The sequence below is a fragment of the Aythya ferina genome (genome assembly GCF_964211825.1).
Source record: "Aythya ferina genome assembly, chromosome: 1".
Taxonomy (NCBI): Eukaryota; Metazoa; Chordata; class Aves; order Anseriformes; family Anatidae; genus Aythya; species Aythya ferina.
In genome coordinates this window covers 110,481,590-110,503,105 of record NC_140296.1, presented here as the reverse complement: position 1 = coordinate 110,503,105, position 21,516 = coordinate 110,481,590, and the positions used below count along the sequence as shown (strand labels likewise).

The window sequence follows — 21,516 nt, the reverse complement described above, 5'->3', positions numbered from 1 at the left end:
GATTCCTCTTCGGTAGGGGGCAGGGAGGTTTGCTTGGGTTGGAAATCCTTCCTGCCAGCTTGACTCCCTCCCAGATCCCTGAGTCGAGCGATGCTTCAAGGAAGGATTTTGGTGTGCGTACGCGCCGTGCAGCGTGATCTATCTGAGCAGCAGGAGGCCTGTAAGCATTTTATATGAGCTGGGGACTGCGCGCATGAAACTTCAGTGTTTCCTGCCACAATGGGCTTGAAATGTGGCAGTGCTCCGAAATGTTTTTCCATGAACATCTGTGGAAAATGTCTCGCTCGGATTCTTTCCATTCAAGGCAGAACTTGCTGGCTGCAAGCAGAGACCTCCTCTCCTCTTTCTCCACTTGCTGTTGCAGAGGGACGTATTTATTCCATGTAGTTTATGATCTGAAATGTTAATGTAAAGGCATTTGTTTGAAACTTCCTGAACTTAAAAAAAAAAAAAAAAAAAAAAAAAAATGTGGATTTTGTTCACAGAATTATATAAACTGGAGGGGGAGGGGAAGAGGAGGGGAAGGAGGAGCCTCGTAAGTCTTTAGTTTGCATATTTTCAATCAATGGCAGATTGTTCTCTGCTGGATGTATTTTAAGACCAGAGGGGGATCTTGAGAATCCTTCGGGTCAGGCCTTGTGAATACTGTGGAGCACTAGACTAGTTTTGGGAAATGAATGCCTGCTGTATGTCCAGTAGCTATAAGCAAGCTAAGCTTATTTGGGAAGGAGGCAGGAGGAAGCCACCCCATATGAAGTAATATTCTTCAGTGCTGCTTTTTGGTCAGCTCAGTTTAAAACAGAAGTTCTGCCATCCCTTCTCAAAGCTTGCCCAGCACTGGGAGGGATAGGAGCAGCTGCTAGTACTTGTCTTGTGATTTTCTCTTAATTTCATGTCATTCTTCTTGCTGAAGCCCAAATGCTGCTTCTCCCCCATCGAGCCATCAGATGATGTGTGTGTATATATACACAGCATTTTGTTCAGCCTGGAATGCATCTGTTTTCTGTAGTTTTTTCCTGTTTTCCTTTTCAAGCCAGCTTATCAGGACAGCTTCTTGTAAGGCTTATGATCCTGCCCACCTGGCCCCAAATCTCTCCCTTTTAAAATCAGCTCTCCTGGTCACCTGGAGGTGCTGCTCCAGTGCCTTTGCACTGCTAGGGCTGAGCAGCAGATGTGAGAGGTTGACTTTTTTTGTGTGTGTGTGTGTGTGTGCAGACTGTCACCGTCAGACTTAGCTGAGCCAGCCAGCAAAAGTGGCTTCTAATAGCTGGGAACTTGCTTGAGATCAGAGTGCTTATCTGATACAGGTCTGTGTACAGGTATTGGGTATGAGTGGTTCCAGCTGGCCTGGAGCTGGATTGTTTATCCCGGGGCCATATATTCTTCTTTGGCATTCATCCTTTAATCTTCTATCCCTTTCAGCCTGTACCCAGCAACCCAGGTTAGTGTTTAGGTTGTGTTTGCCCTCTCTGTGCTCACTGGGATTTCCACAGAAGTGACTTATTTTCTTTTGCCTGAAGGAAAGCAGAAAGAAGGAAGCTTTTAATTGTGTATTCAGAAGTCCGTTATGAGAGGGGACCGTTTGGAGCTGGGCTGTGCTCTGAGCTGGCTTTCCTCTGTGCCATTCAGCAAAGGGCAAGTAGCTCTGGAGAGGCAAAAATAAAAGAGAACTTGAAGGGAAGTGTCTCAATTAAATCTTCAACTCTGGATTACATCTGCATGTGAGCTCATTGCACAGCAATGTATTATCATTCTCTTTGGAAGAAGTTGAGATAAACTAAGAGCTTCGGAAATATGAGCTGAGTATTGATGCTGAACTGGCAATTAAAATGAAATGATGCCCTGCAATGACCCAGAGATACTCAGCTGCAAGAAAGTAAAGCAGAAGGGTTTTAAAGGAAAGAAACCTTAATCATGGAAATGAATAAACGGCCATACAGCAGAAATTCTTTGGCGAGAGAGGCTGGTATTTTCCAGCCACCGTTAATGGGCAGGAACATGCTTTGTCATTGTATGCCTTTGTGCCTGTGTGCACTAATTTGTATCTGGAAGTAGAAACCTCAGACTAAACTACTAGAGGCTTCTTCCAGTAATGGCTAGTATGACGCTTGGGGTGAAACTTGCTGGGGAACAGCTCTGTGAAGAAGCTGGGAGAGGACGGGGGCTGCAATAGTGTGGGTGAAGGAGCTCGTTATCTGGAGAGTCAGATCATGGGATCCTCACTTTGAGCAGAGATCTGCTGCCAGGGCAGATATGAGTAATGCTTTGGATGATGGAGCACTTGTGGATTGCATCATTTTTTTCCCCCTTGTGGTCCGTGGTGCTGGCTGATTGCAAGAAGTGGAGCTGGATGCAGTGATTGCTCCTGCTGCGCTGGGCTGTGCTGGGTAACAAACTGGGTACAGGGTTATTGCTGGAGCAGCCTGGTCTGGATCTCTCTTGCCAGATAGATTACTTGACCTTTCTCTGCCCTACTTCGTCTGGAAAATGAAAGTAACTCCTTTCTGTGGGGAGATTGGAACTTGTTTTTGCAGAGAAAATAGTGCCTGAGATGAAGTAGAAAAGGCCAAAACATCACCTAGGACCTGGTTAATTAGCTCTTCTATTGTAAATCCAGATGTTAACTGGCTTTTGGTTATTCTTCTTTCTCCCCCCCTTCTTTTTCTTGCTGATTTAAAATGTTTGGATTACTGAGCAGTGATGGAAAGCAGGGAGAGTAGGGTGACATCAGGTAAACAGGGCTCAAGGTTTATTTTTTTCCAGTACATAAATCCTTAAGCTGAGTAAATTAATTGAATAATTAAACCAAACAGGTCCTGATCCTGGAACAGAGTTTCTTTTTAAGCACTTCTAGATTTGTACTAGTAAATTTCAATTGATCAATTTCAATTTACCAATTTTTCAATTTCAATTTACCTCAATTACTTCCATTTTTATTTTTAAAGTAGAGTTTTTCAGACATGCAGAAATCAAGACATGACTCCAAAAACTATTTATTTTCCTATCTTGACAGTAGCTGCTTTTTAATATAAAATTGTTATTACTTTATTTAAGAAGAATTTTTAAGAGACTTTTCTAAGCTTACATACGGCCTCATTTTAGTGAGAAATGGAGTGTTCGGCTTAGTTTAAATCAAAGGTCTTAGTAGAGGATGGCAATATAGGGGAAAATGGATGCTTGGCTCTTAGAATTGGGAATGCTGGTTTATTTTGTAAGTCTGCTTTTTTAGTTTCTGAGCTAGCTGAGATTATGATGCTTGTGTTCAAACCAGAAGTTACTCAAATCCACTTATTTTTCAGCTTTCAACCTCCTGAATAGCCTCCCTACACTTTTCTTTGTTCCTGATGAGCTTTGCAAGTCATGCTTCATCTGCCAACCTTGCACTTGAAACTAAATTACAACTTGTTTGTTCTCGAGTGACCTGTAGTTGCCAACAACAGGATTTCAAACTGTTAAATACAGGTGGCAAGGTGAGAAAAGCCACATCATCTGTCTGCAGAGTTCTATTTTTTCTCAGTGTTCATGTGGCATGAACTCAGGTCTTGTTGAAGGAGAGCTTGTTACCTCCCCATCCCTTCCTGTGACAGTGCAAACACTTGGACATGGCAATGGAGAGACACCGATAGATGTTGCTGTTGTCCCTGTCTTCTGAGGGTTTCCTGTTAACCAAGTGCTTGCAGCTGTAAGCTTGGGGTTGAGTGTGTGTGGTTGGGTTTTTGCTGTTTTGTTTTTTTACTTGGGGGGTAAAAACTTCAGGATACCACTTGGGTTTTGTGTGATGAGCTCTTGGTGGAGCCTAGATCTGGGGCTGCTTGAATACTGTGTTGTGATGGTAATGGGGGAAAAAAATAAGGTGATCCACACCTTGTGGAAGATTTTGTGGCATGTTTGCCTTGGGAGGTCCTCAAGAGCATTAGAAAGGTGTCTGGAAACATCCTGTGTTTGCTCTGGTGTCTTTTTTTTTTTTTTTTTTTTTTTTTTTTTTTTTTTTTTTTTTTTTTTTTTTTTTTAAACTGAAGTCCTTTTTTTGAGCCTATAGTAAAGAAGATACCCAGTTAGCTAAGGTGATGGCTTTGCTTGTAACTCACTAACAAACACTGGTTTGCTGCTGCCTTTGCTTGAGATTCACATGCAGTTCATTCCTGCTTCTCTTATCCTGTTGCCAGGCAGGTTCAGCTGAAGCCAGAGTAAATTATTTAAGCCGGGGGACATAAATCAGACAAGCTATTAAGTTAAAAACTCTTGTCATTTTTTTCTTTAGAATAAAACCAAACAGAAAACCTTGAACCCTTCTACAGAGAAGGGTGACAGATTTTTCACGAGGGATAAAGCCATGTTGTCAGCTTTTGTGAACCTTTCCCAGGCTGTGCAGTGACTGCAGCTCTGGCAAGTGTACCTTGTGTTGGGTGGTAAGGGGTTACACGGTTGTCTTGATCCAGATCAGGGCTAAATAGGTGTCTGTTGCAAGCAGCCTCCTGTCTTTTCAAGTTCTGGGGTGAGGGAAAAACCATCAGTGAAGATGCTTTATTCTGCCCTTTCATGCCTGAGGGCAGCCTGAGGTCCAGGGCATGGGGCATGTGGGCAGAAAGGTCGGCAGTATTGCTAAGGCAGAACAGTGCTCTTCCTAAAAAGCTGCAGTTTTCAAGGCTAAGCTAAGGGGACTTCACTGTAATGAAGTTTATTTACATTTTAAAAAGCTTTTAATTGATAATATTTATTTTCCTCTTCAGCTAGAGAGAGGGAAGAGCACTGTCAAAATCCAGTCCTAATACAGGGCAGTGATTTTTCCTCTGGAGTTACAGAAGGTGATTTTTAGATGTACCCCCTTGTAGGGAAATAAGCAAAGGGAAATTATTGCTTGTGGCTTACCAAGGGGAAGTATGATCACAAAATGACCGAGCAGGAGCTGCCAGGCAGCCTTCTTACTGCCTAGGAAGCTTTGACTCTTCACACGCAGGTAGGCTAGAGATGTACTTGGTGACCCAGAACAGGAGGGTCTGTATGGGGTGCTGTGTTGCTGTGATATGGCCTCTCCTGGCCGAGAGACCAACCAAGCAAATTGGCATTTACCCTAAAGACATTCAATGGCCGGGGGTGCTCAGACTCCGGAGGCTCTGCATTAGTGTGTTTTGGCCTGCCAGGTTTGAAGCCAGCATCTGTTGAATGCCTGGACTTTCACTCTAGAAATAAGACCGGAAAAGACGTCCTATCTACATGTACCCTTCTGTCTTTCCTTCTTCACCCTGCCAGGGCAGGAGTCAGCCTTAGCCTGACAAAGTTGGGATCATGCAATTCATCTCCTTCGCCTGATTTCTGCTAGCATCCAGCAGGCCAGGGCCTGTTCGCAGGACCAGGGCATGTCTCAAGCTCCTGACGTGTCACCTCAGTCACTGCCAGGCCGTTGTGTAGACACTGAGCTACAGACAGTGGCCAGGATTAGTATGGAGCTGTTCTGTGTTTGATCAGTGCAGCAGAGGGTGTGTGCTGGGATGTTCCTGGCAGACGTGACACTTGCTTCATTTGTGTTGCTGTGAGAGTTCACACGCGCCATGAGACATTGCTGGTTACAGCTGGCTGTGGTGCCCTGGTCCATCCTCCCTTCACAACTAGTCCCTTGGGACCTTGAATCTGCACAATTACCCCACCCCACCCCCCAAAAAAGTGAAATACCTTGTTTTATCTGAAAAAGAATAATCAAGTCAGCTGCAAGAGGAATATGGTTAGAGGTGTGAGGAGCTGGGGATCAGCCTCTTATTGCAGGTAACCAGTGATAGGACTATAGGGAATGGCCTCAAGTTGTGCCAGGGGAGGTTTAGGTTGGAAACGAGGAGACATTCTCAGAAAAAGCAGTCAGACGTTGGACCAGGTTGCCCAGGGAGGTGGTGGCATCACTGCTTCTGGGGCAGAGGGCTATAAGAGGTTTGCAGTATAACAAACCACAGCAGATTGTGTGCTGTGGAAATTGTGGGGGGAGGATTTTGGAAGCCACAGAATAATTATTGCAATGTAAATGGAATTTACTTTGTGTGCTGTGTAATCTCTGCTGAAGAAAACAAGCCAGATCCCTGTAGTCTATCATAGTTTCACCAAAAATAACAGCGCTAGCTTCATGGCATCTCCAAGTTTCTGTACAGAACCTCAATTTGGAAGTGATGCGATAAGTGTGTGCAGCGTGGTGAGCTACCGGCATAGCTTTTCACAAAAACCTGTTGGGAGGGCAGGGGGAAAGTGGGCTGCTTGGCTGATTTCCTTAAATGTTCTCTGTCAGAAGTGTTGTTTGCCACAGATCTTGAATGGATTTGGAATTTACAAGTCCTGTACTTAAACTGCTAGCATGTAAGAGCAGAGCATGGCAGATCTTCCAACAGTTTATAAACTAATTTTCTGTTCTTGTTGCTGCTGATGCTATCCCAGAAGTAGCTGAGCCAGGTAATGATAGCAGCTAAGAGATTTCAGAGAAGGTAAAAATCTAAAATCTTCTAAAATCTGAATCCCAAGTGCCTTCTTCCGTTCCTTGGCCCCTTTCCCCAAAGCCATTCTGGAGGCCACAGTTAGCATCTGCTTTCCTCCTCCATATCTCCTCTGTTTTCTTTAGTAGAAAAATCACTAAGGGTATTTTGATGCATTCTTCGTTTTCTGTCCTGTGAAATGGAGAGTACCTAGCAATGTAGGCATGTCTGAGGAATTGTGGTTTTGTTAACTTTGCACCAGAGATGTAGTTGTTGTCAAAAATGTGGGCAAGTTGTGTTGTTTTTTTTAATCTTCTGCATCTCAGAAGTCAAACACACATGTTGTTATGGTGTCTGAGCATTTCATAACAGCCTAATGGTTTTCATCAATATCATCATCACTTCACAGCTGAAGGAGTTACTATACCCTTGGGCATTGAGACATCTTGTACAAAAGAAGCTATCTGTAGCAGAGCCTGAAGGAAAATCCGCAGAAAAATGTTATCAGATGCATTCTTGTATTGTCTGTGTTTCAGTTCCGCAGCAGAACCTCCTGTATGGTTAAATTACTGGTTTGCTCTAACTTGAATTCCTATTGACAGCTTCAGCTGAAATGATCTCTGCTGGATTAGCCAGAGGACCTGAACTCTATTCTTCTTAGAGAAGTCACCAGTGGAAGAAAGGCTCGTTTTGTGCAGGACAGTGGAAGGCAGATACGGGCAGCGACTTCTGTGTTGTGTGACAGGTCTGGCAGTCTGGGTATTAGTGCAGCAATTAGTGTCTAAAAATGGGTAACTATTTTGCCCAAACTTGCATGACTGCTTATCCCTACTTCAAAGCTCCGTTTCTGCAAACACATAGAGGACGATTCAAAAATACACAAGAATACTTTTGGACGTTGAAGAAAAGCCTGTCATGAATAATTGTGGTTACTCTTTTCTAGGTCCTGTGTTTAATGTCTCCGTGCATTCTGACAACCTGACAATTTACCAGGGTGAACTGGCAGACTTGCTCTGTATCATCACAACGGATGGAATGGCACTGGAGCCAGGTATTTTGAAGAAAATATTTTACTTGTAACTCATTCGCCTCCAGATTGTATACCAGCAGTTATAACCCCGTGTCATGTGAGTGAAGCTGGAGAATTGAGAACATTTAATGTTGTACAGAACTAGCTAAATACAGGAGAGAATGTTTGCTTTACACGGCCAAGTCTAAAACAAGATTTGTGTTTCACATTCTGAGGTGAGAGGGGGAAAAAAGCGTTCTTATTCCTAACCCCTGTGCTGTCTGTACCAACTGACCCCACTGCTGGCGGTCAGCCTGCAACCACTAGATGGGCGTGAAAACTATTGCTGTCTCCTTCAATTAGAAAGAAGGTCCATTGGCAAAGCCTGTCAGGAGAAAGCAGTTACCTGTAAACCAATCTTAAAATCACCTGGCCGGTCAGCTTAGAACTTCACAGTGAATTTAAGGCTTAATGTAAATCTAAGAATCACAAAAATTGACTTCTGCAGCCTAAATACTGAAAATGAACATTACTTCCTGATGCCTTCAAAGGTGAGCTTCCTTTTTTTTTTTTTTTTTTGTGTAGAAGAAAAAAGAAGCATGGTACCTATGAAAAGGACAGCAGACACTTTAAAGAGAGATTTTTGTGAAGGGCTGAAAAGTTCAGAGAATTGCTCAAAACTTAGCTGCTTGCCAAAGGTTGCCTGAGCTGCTTTTCATCAAAAGGCTGTGAGAGTAGCTCTGGTTATTGTATCCAAAATGTGGCTTTGGAGTGAGTTTAGTGTGTCTTTTAAAGTTATTTTTATGTGCAAATATAAAAATATATTTTAAATCTATAAATGTGTTTAAATATAAATATATATACACCTAAATGTAAAGGTACCATGATTCATGTGGGACAGAAATCTATGCAAAAGCCGCTACAAAAAAGGGGCTGTGTGGCAAATATTAGTTAGTGTAATAGTTGATGAGATGAAGTACCAAGTTTATTGAAGGTGCATCACTTTGAAATTGCAGAATGGCTGTTTGATGTTAAATCTGAGTGTAGCAGGGAGACAATTTGCTAGATTACAGTTCTGTGCTGCCTGTGAAAAAATGATAGAAGTCTGTAGATTGTATTATTGAAATGCTTGGTAGGGGGGAAATGCTGAGTAAACTTTATTGTTGTCAAAAGAGTCATAGCCTGGGATATTGGACAGTCTGCAGCAATGTACGTCTGTACATATGCCTCCATCTGTCCTGCAGTTTCTGCTCAGCAGAAAGCATCTTCTGAAGTTGAGGTGTTTCTAAGCTGTTAAAGGTATTGTTGCAAGGCAGTACCCAAAGCATCTGTCTTCCTTTGCAGAGCAGTAATTGCTGGCAGGGAGCAGCTGCTGCTTCTCCTGGTGTTCGACAGCTAAAATAAGCTTGGGGTTGCCTTGTGGAAGAGGCCTCAGCATCCCTGACCCACTTAAAACTTGAAAAGATGCCACTTACTGAGAGTGGGGCTCTCCTATCAGTGCTCTGCTGCAGTTGGGTTTGTGATGTTTTTGTGTGCTTGGTAGCTCGAGACAGAAGCACTGACAAGATAAGGGTAATCAAATGGATTTAAATAAAAAGGTGGCCTCTTCAAGGAGCTGTTGATCAGCACAGTTAAGTTTAAACTGGGAAAATTCTTGAGAGAGTAGGGATGTCTGTTGAGTTGATAGATGATGCCTGTATTTGGAAACATTACCCTTTCCAGAGATCATGAGCAGCCAGCACACAGTTTTAAATGTCAGCACTGTAACGCGTTCCGTAACTGGGTAATATCATATTGAAATGGCACATCCCTGCCTCTCTGGTTGCTGGCGTTGTTTTTGTTGTGGATTTTTGTCTGTAACGGGGCAGATACATGCGTGACGGATACCCACAGAAAGGAGGAAAGAAGCGTGGTACTGTGGCAAGTAGGGAGAACATTTTGGTCTGTGCTCTGAGCCTGCAGTTGCTGAAAGAGCAAGGTTTGGGGTCTAACCAGCCATGCTCTGTGTGTCTCTGTGGGGAAGTCCCATGTGAGCACTTCAGCTGGGCCTAAGAAGCTGGCCCCTCTCCAGTCCTTGCTGGTCCTCTCGGTGAGACAGGCAGCAGAGCTTCAGTTATGTGGAGGAGGACTTTAAGGCCTCATCCGGTAACAACCAGATGTAATCATTCAACGGGAACGCTTTTCACTCTGCATCCCATCTCTGATGGGTCTCTACACTCAGTCAGTATCACAATTTAATTCACAACCAAAATGGAGAATTTACACTTTAAATGATTGCCAAAACATTAGACAGACTGTGAAAATAACAGTGCTGTCTCATCCCAGTGGGGAAATAAGGCATGTTGTTGGGGAAAGCCTACACCAGATAATGAGATAGGAAAAGCAAGAGCTGCCAGCATCTCCTAGAAGAAAACAGATGACAGCAGTGCCGGCATGGCCTTTCCATTTGGGAACTTGTTGAGAAGGGAGAGCAGAGCAATTGCATATCGATGTTGCTATCCTGCTGTTCTGTGGGTCATTATGGCTTTCAAGAGGTCTGCTCTTCTGGGGTCAGGCCTTCTGCAGTAGGGTATTACAGGCCCGCTTGTGTGCAAAGAGGGATCAGGGAATTTCATAAGATCTTTTGTTAAATGCACTTCCTGCACAGTCTGAATGTGCTTGGTGTGCCAGCTGGCTCTGCTCTTGTACATGTAGTGTGATGTTAAAGTATGCAAGCAGATCAGCATGTATACCTTCAGTAGCGAGGTGAGGTGTCAGGTGCCAGCTCTTCTCCCTCTTTGTGTCCACAGTCAGAGAAATAAAGTACTTTCAAGGAGCTGAGGAGAAGTTAAGTGACCAATGATCTTTGGAAGTCCCCTTCTTATGTCCATTCCTTGCTAGAAGAATAACTTATGGGCTGGCCCATCCTCTAGCAGAGGCAATTCACAGCTGTGTGTGAGTACACACACCCACCCTGTGGGAAACTTTCAAAAGGGTTGAAAAGGTTTTGGCATGACTGCTACGTGGTTTAATTTCCTCTGCTTCTTTGAGACCCCGCTGAAGTGGAGTGTGTATTACTGAGCTCAGTACATGGCAGCAACCATTCTGTCTAAAGAAGTGCTTCTTTGGCTTGGCATCCGTAGCTGGTGTTTTGAATTGATATGAGGGAAGTATGTGTGTGTCAGGGGGGAATAGTAGTAGTACTTCTGTGCCCTGAAGATACAAAAGCTGCTTCTGATGTTTCTGTTGAATACACATTTTCACAAACGATCTCTCTAGACTTCCCAGATCACCCCTTCTTGGGCTATGTGCTTAGGGATTTAAAAGTATTACTTACTCTGCCTGAAAGAGATTTATTTTTTTTTTAAATCTGCTCCAGACGGACCCAGTGGGCACTCTGGAGAATTTAACAAAACCAGCTTGTTTACCTCCTGTATGGCTTGAAGTGGTTTGCTCAGCTCTCTAGGAAGCCCTATTCAACCTCATTTAAATGTAGTAAACAAAAAGGGTCTCAAAATTGTGATTCAGCGCTGTAACAAGATGCTGAGAGAGCTCCATTCTAAGCAGTGGAAGTGCATGGTTCCTAGGAGCTGGTCTAGAAATAGGATTCCCAGTTCTGTGGGGTGATTGGCCAGAGAAGCAGCTGAGACCCAGACAGCTTAGTCCTGTGTGTTAAATCGAAATGTGTGTAAAGATGTGCTTTACATGTTGATGATGCTCACTAGCTGAGGAGGGGAAGGATGGCACCACTCTTACTCTGCTTACAGAGCCTGTGAAGCATCCAGTGCCCCGTGTTCCTGGATGAAAGGAGCTGGGTTGCACGAGCAGTGGGTGCTGAGGTCCTTGGTGGCCTTCTGCAGCACAACATCCCAGTGACGAGCTTTCTGTAATGCATGGTCCCTTCCTGACCTTACTGGTAAAAGAAACCTTTGTAGTCATAAGTGTGTCTGTGGGTCAAGTGGTTCTGTTTTGTTTTTTGAAGACTGGGGACAAAAACTGAGTGTCTGATTTGTCTGCATGGACACAAAGGGTGTGTGGAGTTAAACAGATGCTTTTGGGAAGCCTAGCGTCTGGCCTTCTTTATGTCAGTAAAATTGCAGATTTGTTAGCTTGTGGGAGCTGTTCGGCATGGCCATCACTGATCTTTGGAGAGTGCTTGATCTGTGTCCTTGTTTTGCTAAATTTTACTGTGTTTTTACAGCATGAAAAATGAGAGAGATAGAAACGAATCAGATGACTTTGCTGTATGAAGCTAGTTCAAGGAGGATAGCGACAAAGAGCACTCTGAGCCAAATCCTCCCTCTGACTGTCTGCAGTGAGTCACTAATTGCACACTGTGTATACTGACTAATAAAATATGTTGGCATAATACTGTTGTCCCATGTTGTAATTACAGAAGACAGATTCAGCTATTTCAAAATGACAGCAAGTGCCTGCATTCATCTTTGTACATTGAGGGAAGAGAACCTCAAATTAAGTGAGACTTAAACAGAGGAGTTCTTCAACAGTAGTAAATCCCCCAGGAATCTGAAGGCTAGGTTATTTTTTCCCCCCTCCTAAACTTACTGCTGAAATCTATTTTAGTAAATGCAACCGTGTATTCAGTGTAGTTGGACGTAGCCTGGAAGGTGTCCATATGCTCCTACTGTACCTGGAAGCATGGAGAAAATGTCAGCCTTCATGATATTTGGAAGGAATTGGTCATGCCCAACCTGACTGCCTGTGGCTGGAGTTAATGCTGTGTTTGGAATAAACAGGCAACAGAGATGAACAATAGTTTATAGAAACGGAGCTCTCTCAAGCAGAGGCCCTGTTTCCCACAGCTACTTGGGAGAGTACACAAGGCAGCGGTCAAAGTTTAGTCCTGTCAACTGAAAATGTGTGTGGTGATCTTGATTAGTTTTGCTTTCCAGGGAGGGGATCGGAGTGGTATGCTGAGTAATTAACGGTAGTATTTGTGGTATGATGTGGCAAAGTGTGGTTGTTATGAGTGCTGCTGGTCCATATGGCCAATGCTCACCACCACATAGGACCAGGAAACCTCTTCCCGCGATAGGACTACAAAACACACGAGGTGCTCTCTTGAGGCTCTGTGTTGTCACCCGGAGCAGCTGGCCATGGCAGGCAGGGCAATAAACTGGCTGGTGTCCCAAATGGTTTGGTCAGCCAGTGTCTCTGGGAGTGACTGAGTGCTGCCATCTGCTTCCTCAAGTTTCTATTTTGTTTTTGAAGATGTGTGTAGAACAGTGTACCTTACTGGGGAATTAATTGTACCGCAAACAGTGAGTGTTTTTTGTCTGCAATAAGAGGGACTGTAGCAGCTGATGCGTAACCACAAGTAGCAGAACCGAGGATGTCCCTACCCTTTTTTAAAAGATTATTCTAAGGTTCCCTGTCTTCCTAAGATGTCAGCTTGCCTGATAACAGCTTAAAAGTTGTCTTCAATTATATCTGCAAATAATTTAAGTACAGCAGGAGGTTCAGGGCTTAGATGAAAGATCAGTTTTAAATTTCAGATTGCTAATGCTGTATTTTTCACAGATCTCAATACCAGCAAGTGAAGGTTTGATATATGCCCAAAATCATAGGACTGTCTTAGGTGTGCAGAGGTTAATCCCCTTGCAGAATGTCTGCACAAAACTCAAGACAGAATTACTACCCTCTGTTTCCAGTTTGGGCCTATCAGTTTAAGTGCCAGGAAGGAGGAACTACTGTTGAACCAAGCGAGCAGGCATCTGAGGCCCTTTTCTGTCTACGCTGTGGGTCACGCCATGTTTCAGACCCTTTGACAGGTATTGCTGAGCTCACATTAGAAAAGCAGCGTGCTGATTTTTAAAGCAGATACTCAACAACAGCCTAATAGGGCTAAGATTGAGATCTGCTAATGGGATCAATAGCATTTTGCACGAACGTAAAAAAGGGCTTAATGTGCTGATGAGCTCTGTCTACCTGTCAGCGAGGTTAATGTGGAAGGTGCTGCAAATGTTTTTTGTAGGCTATCTCCTGGGATAGTAAAATTCATACAAAGCACAGTGCACGATGGCCCATGACACTTACTAACAATTGCAGAAATAGTGCATAAAAGCATTGTGGTCAAACTTTGCTTCCAAATGCTTTATATTTTTGCACGTAATTTTTTTTCTACTCCTTGTAGAATCTCTTTAAGTTTAGGCAGACTAAATGTGTGGAAGGGGCCTTTAGGAAAGAGCATTCTGATTTTGTAGCTGTGCAGCTGCTGCATGAAGGTAGTGATTGCAAATCACTCTGCTAGCAAATGCCTAGCATTGCCACTCCCTTTTCAGTGTAGGCTCAGCCCAGTTTTAGCACTTCTCATGACACCAGGCCTGCTTGGTGAAAAGTTAGATCGGAGACGAAATACGCATTTTAGGATGATAGGTAGGAAAGCAAGAAACCCCCTCTGTGTTGTTGCCATAGCAAGTCACCCTCCCTGTGCAGCTATATTCTTCCTGTCAGTGCATTTCATTGCAGTTCACTGCTTGAATCCTCCTCGAAAGGACACGTTCAGGACATTCTTCCCTGCCTCCCCTACCCCCACTGTCAGTCCAGTGTTGGTTACGCCATTGGCAGATTAACCTTTTTACTGAGAAGTGGCACTATGAATAGTCTTTGCAGCTCACCAACGTGTCCAAATTCTCCTTTTTCCCTGAATGCAGATGACATGTCTTTTGATGTCTCCTGGTTTGCTGTGCGCTCCTTTGCGCTGGACAGAGAGCCCGTCTTGCTGGCCTCGGTGGACCGAAGAGGGATCGTGACGCAGAGCAGGAGAAACGGGAGCAGTGACCTCAGCCTGGAGAGAATCAGCCCACTGGAATTCCGTCTCCGTGTGCATGGCTGCGAGGACCATGATTTTGGGAACCATTACTGCGTGGTGACCCCGTGGGTACGGTCTGCCACCGGTGTGTGGCAGCAGGAACCTGCCGTCAAAGCCAAACCTGTCTTCCTATCTGTGAAAATGGATGGTAAGAGATGACTGTGTGTGTTGCGGGATTTTTAGCACCTTGTTATGTTAATCTGTGACAAATGTTCTCTATATATGTTTTTAATGATGCCTGTGATAATCTCATTAGATTTTGTTATCCTCTTGCTGTTGTTTTCAATTTGTAATTCGAAGTTCTACAGACTAGGTAGGCCTGAATAGGTCATACTCATAAGCGCGAAGTGTTCTTTTTCCTGATGCCTTGCTGACGTTTTGCATAGCTAGGGCATCTTTTAATCAAGGTGTAGCATTCTCTCCAAGTGTTAATCTTCCTGTTCCCTGCTGGAAGAAACACTGGTTTGCAGCTGGGGTGTGCTGAAGTAGTCATGTTATGGTTAATATCAAAGCAGGGAACAAAACGTCAGGGCTCTGACTCCTTCCTCCCTCTCCTAACCACAAGACATGCTGCTCCCTGCACTTAATACCTTGCCTGCTCTACAATCAGAGTTGCAAGTGTTGCTAGACTTTGTGAGAAGCTAGATGTGTGCTAGATGCTTCATTCAGCACGTAGCTAAGGAGAAGAATGAATTTGGGAGAGGCTTTGAACTGGTTGCTTTCTTCTAAGCGTTTCCAGGAGAGGTCACAATGAGAAGTTCTGTGAACTTGAATCAGAAACTTTTGTTCTCCCTACTATGCAGATAACTGTCATAACTGTACTTTCTAAGCTCCTTCCATTTCTTGACCCTGTCTTTTAAGTGTGCATCAGGTGCCTACAAATCAACTTTCTTGTTCATGCACCAACTTAGGAGGTTGATTAGGTGAGGTTGCTGAGTGGCAGTGAATGTACTGTACAAGTAGTTCTAATCAAGCACAGTGTAAAGTCCTTGCCATTTGGAAACAGTTTTATAAAGAGATGGCAGCCACAGTCTGCCTGTGATAGAGAACTGTTGCCAGGCCATTGTTTGGAAAAACAGGTAATGGGGTACTTCTTAGAACTATTGTCACTTTGCTATATCATTGCAAGGTTTCTCTGGTGCCTCTAGCCTCCCCAGAGCTTTGAAATGGTAGAGGAAGAAATATGGTGAAGAAGGAAGCAATGGAGTCCAGTAAGGTCCTGGTATCCCAAACCTCAAAAGACAGAAATCAAGAAGGAGAATTAGCTTTTCCTTCCAAAATAATTAACCTGCCCATGACTGAAAAATGTGGGATTTACTCCCTCTTTAGGCAAGAACAAATAATGTTGATCTTTAAATTTCTCTGTGATATCTAACGACTTTTGTTTTCCTTGCTGTTTTTCAGTTTTGAATGCTTTCAAGTATCCCCTGTTGATTGGCATTGGTCTGGCCACTGTCATCGGACTCTTATCCTGCCTCATCGGCTACTGCAGCTCCCGTTGGTGCTGCAAGAAGGAAGTGCAGGAAACACGGCGAGAGCGTCGCCGGCTGATGTCAATGGAGATGGACTGAGTGCTGGAGCCAGGCACACCTGCGTTTTGGGAGAGACTCACAGGGCTCTTGGACTGTGCTGAGACACTCGCTCACAGGCCCAGACAAGACAGCACGCTTCCTCTCTGATTTCAGCCTGGACCTCAAGCTTCTCCTTGTTACACATCATGTCCCGAGAGCTTTCAGGCCATGTTTAGTGACTCAAAGTTCTCGTTCTTCCAGCAGCACTTTCTGCATAGGGATCGTGTCCTTCTAACGTACAAACTGTTGAGTCTGCTTTCAGCAGGGCCCTGTGACAAAATTCACTAAATTGTTATTTTATAAATATTTTGATTTAGCCCCTCTTGGTTTTTGAAAAGGTCTTCCTCTACGAAAACATGACAAGGAGGGCAATGTGTGGGAAGGGACTGGTAGAATCGTCAGGCTTTCATTGTGTTAACTAATCTACTTTTCCCCTCTGCCCTCATTGCAGCATCCTGTCCACTTCCTCTGTCACCACGGTATCTCACAGACTTCTCTGTGTTGGCTTGAAGCCTGGAGAAGGGTATTCCACTGGTGCCTCATGAGGCTATTCCAGCAGGGAATTGATTTTTGGCTGTTAGCATGCCTTCTCTTCCCTGGCTTTCAAAGGGTTTACGATTAACCTGAAAGCATAACTTGCCTGGAGGTCTTTGAGACTTTTTTCTTATTATTTTTTTTCTAGTTTTCTGTGCTCAAAGCTCTTGACTGTGGTGAACAGGGGCTAACTTGTCAGCCCTGAAGAGTCACTCTTCAGACAAGCATTTGTTGGATGTCTGCGTATGGCCACCAGCTCCCCAACCTTTCTTTTCTCCTCACTACAGCTGCTCACATTGTGCCTCAGACCCTGCTCTGCTTGTGGCATGGGGGGCAGCATGGTATTTAGAGACAAGATCCAGCCTTCTGCTGGCCTTGGCAGAGGAAGGAGACCTTGCCCAACTGGCAGTGGCGTGACTCATGAAAAAAATGTGAGATGGGTCTTCATGTGCACTTGGCCGACTGATCGTGTTTTTAGAGGGGACTGGTAAACTGTCCCCAGATGCACAGACCAGATACCAATGCTGCTTCTGACAGTCACTCAGTGGTAACCCTTGAACCTGTGAGCAGAGTCTGACTGCAGTAGCTCAGAGTAGGAGTATGAGCAAGCTGAAGAGGGCAGCAAAAAAGTTCCTGTGATCCTGGTCTTGTGCATGGGCCTGCAGTAAGGTTTTCGCCATGGGTTCAAGGTATTTTCCTAGGTGCTATATTATAAGAAGTCCTGCTTTGGTCTTCCACATACACTGACCTGGCTGCTGCCAACGGAGCAGCTACTTTTCCGGGCAGTTCTGTCTTTCCAGCACAGCTGGTATTTTAAGCAATAAAAGTCAGAGTATAGGTACTGTGTACAAACAAAAGAGTAGGACTGTACCACAACCTGATGTCACAGCCAGGGTCTAGTTTGCATCAGGAAGGGTTAAAAATGCAGAGATGAGGTCAGGGCTCAATCCTTTAAAGGTTTTGTAGGATAAAAGAAAAGACTCTGGAGGATGGCACCTGCAGAAGGTAGCGTTCGTGGTGTGCTGTTGCCAATCTTAGATGTTAGTTATGTTCTAGGCCGTCTCCTTCACTAACAGCTTGTTCCAGGGGAGCTGCAGGTCTGTGCTGCAATGGCCTCATTTCACATTAGCTAGTGGACCCTTTTACTCACCACTACAGCTATTCCATTTTTTTTTCAGTATGGTTTTTTGTTTTGTTTTCTTAGCTTGTGTTGTGACCGTTTTTCTGAGGTTGGCATGAAGATTTTCTCTAGAAGGCTACGTTCTGCTCCCAGCACGCAAACATGCACACAGTCACACTGCTGGTGGGTAAACCTTGGCTGTACATATGGACACACACAATGTCTAATGATTTCTTGGAAGCTGAATGTGAGGCATCTTCAAAATGGACTTGATTTGCAGAGATGTAGCTTGCAACTCACTGTTGGACTCTCTTTGGCACTTTGTGTAGGGTTCTAGAGCTGAGAGACCCACAGCCTGTAAACCTCTGGAGGACTTTTGGCCTAAACATTCTTAGCAGCTTCTCTTTCTGTCCTGATGTGTGTGGTGTTTTTTTCCCTCCTCTCTTGAAGAGCTCTGAAAAGTCCTATGTTGCAGACAGATGTAGCTGCCTCTGCTGAGGAACAGGGCAGAAGCAATCTCTAGTTTCCACTGCGAAAGCCCGGAAATCTTTATTGATGCTTTACAAAGAAAGGGCGTCAAGGAGAAAATTCACTCAAATATCATTTTGACAGCAAGAATTTTTCTTCCTCTCCTGTTTGGCTGCTGTAGTGAAATCTTGCTTTTTCTTGAATGTTAAGGAACACCATTCTGATGTCTGGGGTGCTGGCTGTCCTTCCCACACTGATCTACACAGCTTCTTTCCTGCTTTATTGTCTGCTTTCTTCACAGAAATGACCTGTGGAATTGGGGTGTCTTGGGTGGGGAGATTGGTAGTGGTGTTGAGGTTCAAAGCACAGCATCAGGTGCTTGCTGTCCGAGTAGACTGACTCCATATTTATGTGCCCTTGGTTAAGTTTTAGGGAAAGAGGGTCACGATGCAATAATTAGGGAATGAATGAGCAGGGACCCGCCAGCTCTTCCCAAGCATGCAACATAGCACACTTTATCCCTGCCGGAAAAAAACTCAGGGTTATTTTGGTCAGGGCTCCCTGCTCCTCTAATGAAAGGTCCCCATGTCTTTAGCTAATGCTGGCCTTCCTTCAAGGCCAGTAACAAACCATCGTTGTCATTCCAAGTGAAGCAAGTTTGCTGCTAGCTCACACTGCTGCCAGCCCCTTGGAAGGCAATGCTGCATCACCTTAGGCCCTGGATTTGCTGTAGTTGGAAGGCTAGAAGCTGAGGGGCTAGGCTTACCCTACAGGTTTCCTTCTATTTGTGCCAATTTTGTATTATCCCCTTTTTTAAAAATAGAGTGGAAATCTTGTCTCCAATGGTGGGGAAAAAAAAAAAAAAAAAGACTCTTGGTCACTTTCATGTTTTTTTATTATTATTTCCTGTGTGACCAGGGTTTGTGTGAGTGGAGGTGTGTGTGCACCTGGTCGTGTATTAAACCTGCAGAATATCAGGAGAGTGAGCTGCCTGCAATGCTGTGCAAGGATCCGTATCCTCTCTGCTGCAACCTGTGGTATTGTCTAAGTATCCTAAGGGCTCATGTTGATCTTCCTCTGTTCGCATTGCCACATCTCCTGGGTAAGCTGGTAAATTCCTCCAGGCACTTGGGAATTTGATCCAGGACAAGCTCGAACATCCAAACATCCGTATAGCAGAAGGGCAAGATGTTTTCTTTCTTTTGTTTTAATTTCAAAGTTACAAAATGAAGTGTTTGGCACAGTTCTGGAATGCAGGTACCCAATAGTTCTAACAATACTGTGTAAAATGTTTCTTTTTATGTTTAAAATAAAGAGCCTTTTTGATTAAGTTTGTGCTGTGGGTCTGGATGTTTGCGCTATGGGAGTTCCCTCCTTGTGCCTTGCACATATGCAGACGCTATTGTTACTGCCAGGTTGTCAAATGTAAACCTTCCAGTCCTGTTCCCAGCACTGCTTGCCCTGCAAAATAAGCATCGGTCCTTTTACAGTAAGTTTAAAATATTTGCCTACGTTTGTATGACGAATTGGGGAACTTAATTGTTTTCTGAATCGACCCTGTTCCTACCCCGTTGTAAGTCAATATTTTCGTTGCCAGAGCGGAAGGGACAGATTTTCTAAATAAGATGGTTTTGGCCTCGTTTCTTCCAAGCGGCTGCTTGTGATGATAACACAAATGCTGCTCGTCATCTATGAGTTCCAGGCAAGCAACTCTGCGCTGAACGTTGTACCTAATATGAAGCAAAGTCTTTTTCCACAGGTTATTGCAGTGGGCTTCATCTTTAACACCTCGGCCAGCCCCCTTGAACTTGGAAAAATAGGTATCTCAAGAACGAAGTTTATCTGACCTACTGGAGACATGTGTTTTAGAAGAATGGGAACCTGCAAGTACATGTTTCTTACCATGAGCTGTAAAGGAAAGGCCAGCTTATCTCAGATGTGAGAATTAGGTGTGGCAAGAGTGTACAGTATTGGCCAGGCTGGTAAGAGAAATGAGGCAATAGCAGCTCCCTCTAGTGATAGGACAGGAAAGGAGGGAGGAAACCACAGCAGGTAGCTGTAGTCATTAATTCAACCAAGACATGGATGACGTTTCGAGGTTTTTGTAACATTCACTCTCACAGAGACTTTTTGTGAAAACAGTTCCAGGATGGATTTTAGTCTTTTTTTTTTTTTTTTTTTTTTTTTTTCTCGTTGAGTGTATAACACCTGTCTTTGCATAAGAATAGCCAATGGGTTATGGAAAGGATACAATTCACTTTTTACATATGTTTTATGTTATCCAATCCACTCTTTATATCTATATATGTTTTATATCCCTGCTCAGGCTTCTAGTCTTCAGCCATGCTGCTTTTCTGCCACGTGAATCCCGCAGTCTCATACCAAGGTTCCTGGCATGTTATCTGCAAAGTATCTCCCTGAAGCCATCTCTCCTATTAGCTGCACTAATAGTGAGTGACCAGTCTTCTTGAAGTATTTACTTGGAGCAAAACCATTGCAATAAGGTGAGTCTTTCAGCAATGAAAGGATAATGTATGTGTCTTTCTACTTTTGGTGTTTGTCCTTCTCACCGCTCCTCTCAGCCACCACAGCCCAGAAATGTCTGTCTCTGATGTTTCAGGGAGAGCCCCTTTAGAAGCTGAGCTCTTAGTTCTCAGCCTGGAAGTTTGTTTTCTTTAGAAGAAAGACGTTTAAGGTTCTTTTGAAGTTGGAGGCTTTGCCTGTAGCCTTTCAGGTGCGTGCTGAGGTGTCCTTGCCTGGTGCCATTATCTTTTCTTCCTGTCTTCAGCTCCCTGATTTCATCCAAGAATGTCTTTTGTTAGTCACTATTCATCCAGGAATGTCTTTTGTTAGTCACTATTCATCTCCTTCCTTGACCTGAATGTATGCGCTATTAACAAGATGGCTCTCAGGACCCGTGGGCATGGCATTGCTGTGTTTGAACCCTCCCTTACCTTCTGTGGATGGCAGCACCATGTCCTCTGAGTGTCGCCACTTCCCACCCAACTGAGCCCATGTTGAGAGATGTTCTCTGAGTCTGTGGGGGTAACTGGGGAGGCACTGCAGGGTCTCTTGGGTAGAAGGTGTCAGTTAAAAGTGAGGTGATAGCTGCTGTGTTGCAGTACTGGGAGCACTGTTTATTAAGCCCTGGACAGCAATGGCAGCATTGAAGGAGGAGTTGCTTTCAGGGTGAGACTTGCAATCCACGCACAAAGAGGTGACGTCTAGTATACACACTTATAACCCTTCCTAATGCCTCTATTTAACCAAAGCTGTATGCCTTGGAGGTTTTCCTTGGAGCTGGATGTAGCTCCTCCCTTCTGCTTGAAGGAAAAAATGTTTGGCTAAGCATAAATATAATCCAGTCTTTCTGTGACATCCTCCTTTAGCGTGAATGGAGGATACCAGCAGCAGCAGCATCGATGTTGCCATGTTGTGTTCTCTTAGGGTGTTTGTGCAGCAATGAGAGCAAGATGGGGTGGACAGCATGTTGCTGTCCAGAATGCTTTATACAAACTGATGCCTAGGAAGGTGAGAAGGTGACATATAGGAGC

General features: G+C 44.2%; 1 protein-coding gene across 5 annotated transcripts in view; it reads left to right on the top strand.

The window, feature by feature from the left end:
- Positions 1-19,292, top strand: part of PTGFRN (prostaglandin F2 receptor inhibitor) — a 103,145-nt gene extending 83,853 nt beyond the window's left edge. For all 5 annotated transcript variants that reach the window (XM_084507201.1, XM_084507202.1, XM_084507203.1 and 2 more), the window contains 3 exons: positions 7,393-7,500; positions 14,112-14,417; positions 15,674-19,292. In XM_084507201.1, coding sequence (XP_084363327.1) covers positions 7,393-7,500; positions 14,112-14,417; positions 15,674-15,840 — 581 coding nt within the window. In that variant the 3' untranslated portion in view covers positions 15,841-19,292. The remainder of the gene's footprint in view (positions 1-7,392; positions 7,501-14,111; positions 14,418-15,673) is intronic.
- Positions 19,293-21,516: the final 2,224 nt, after the last annotated feature.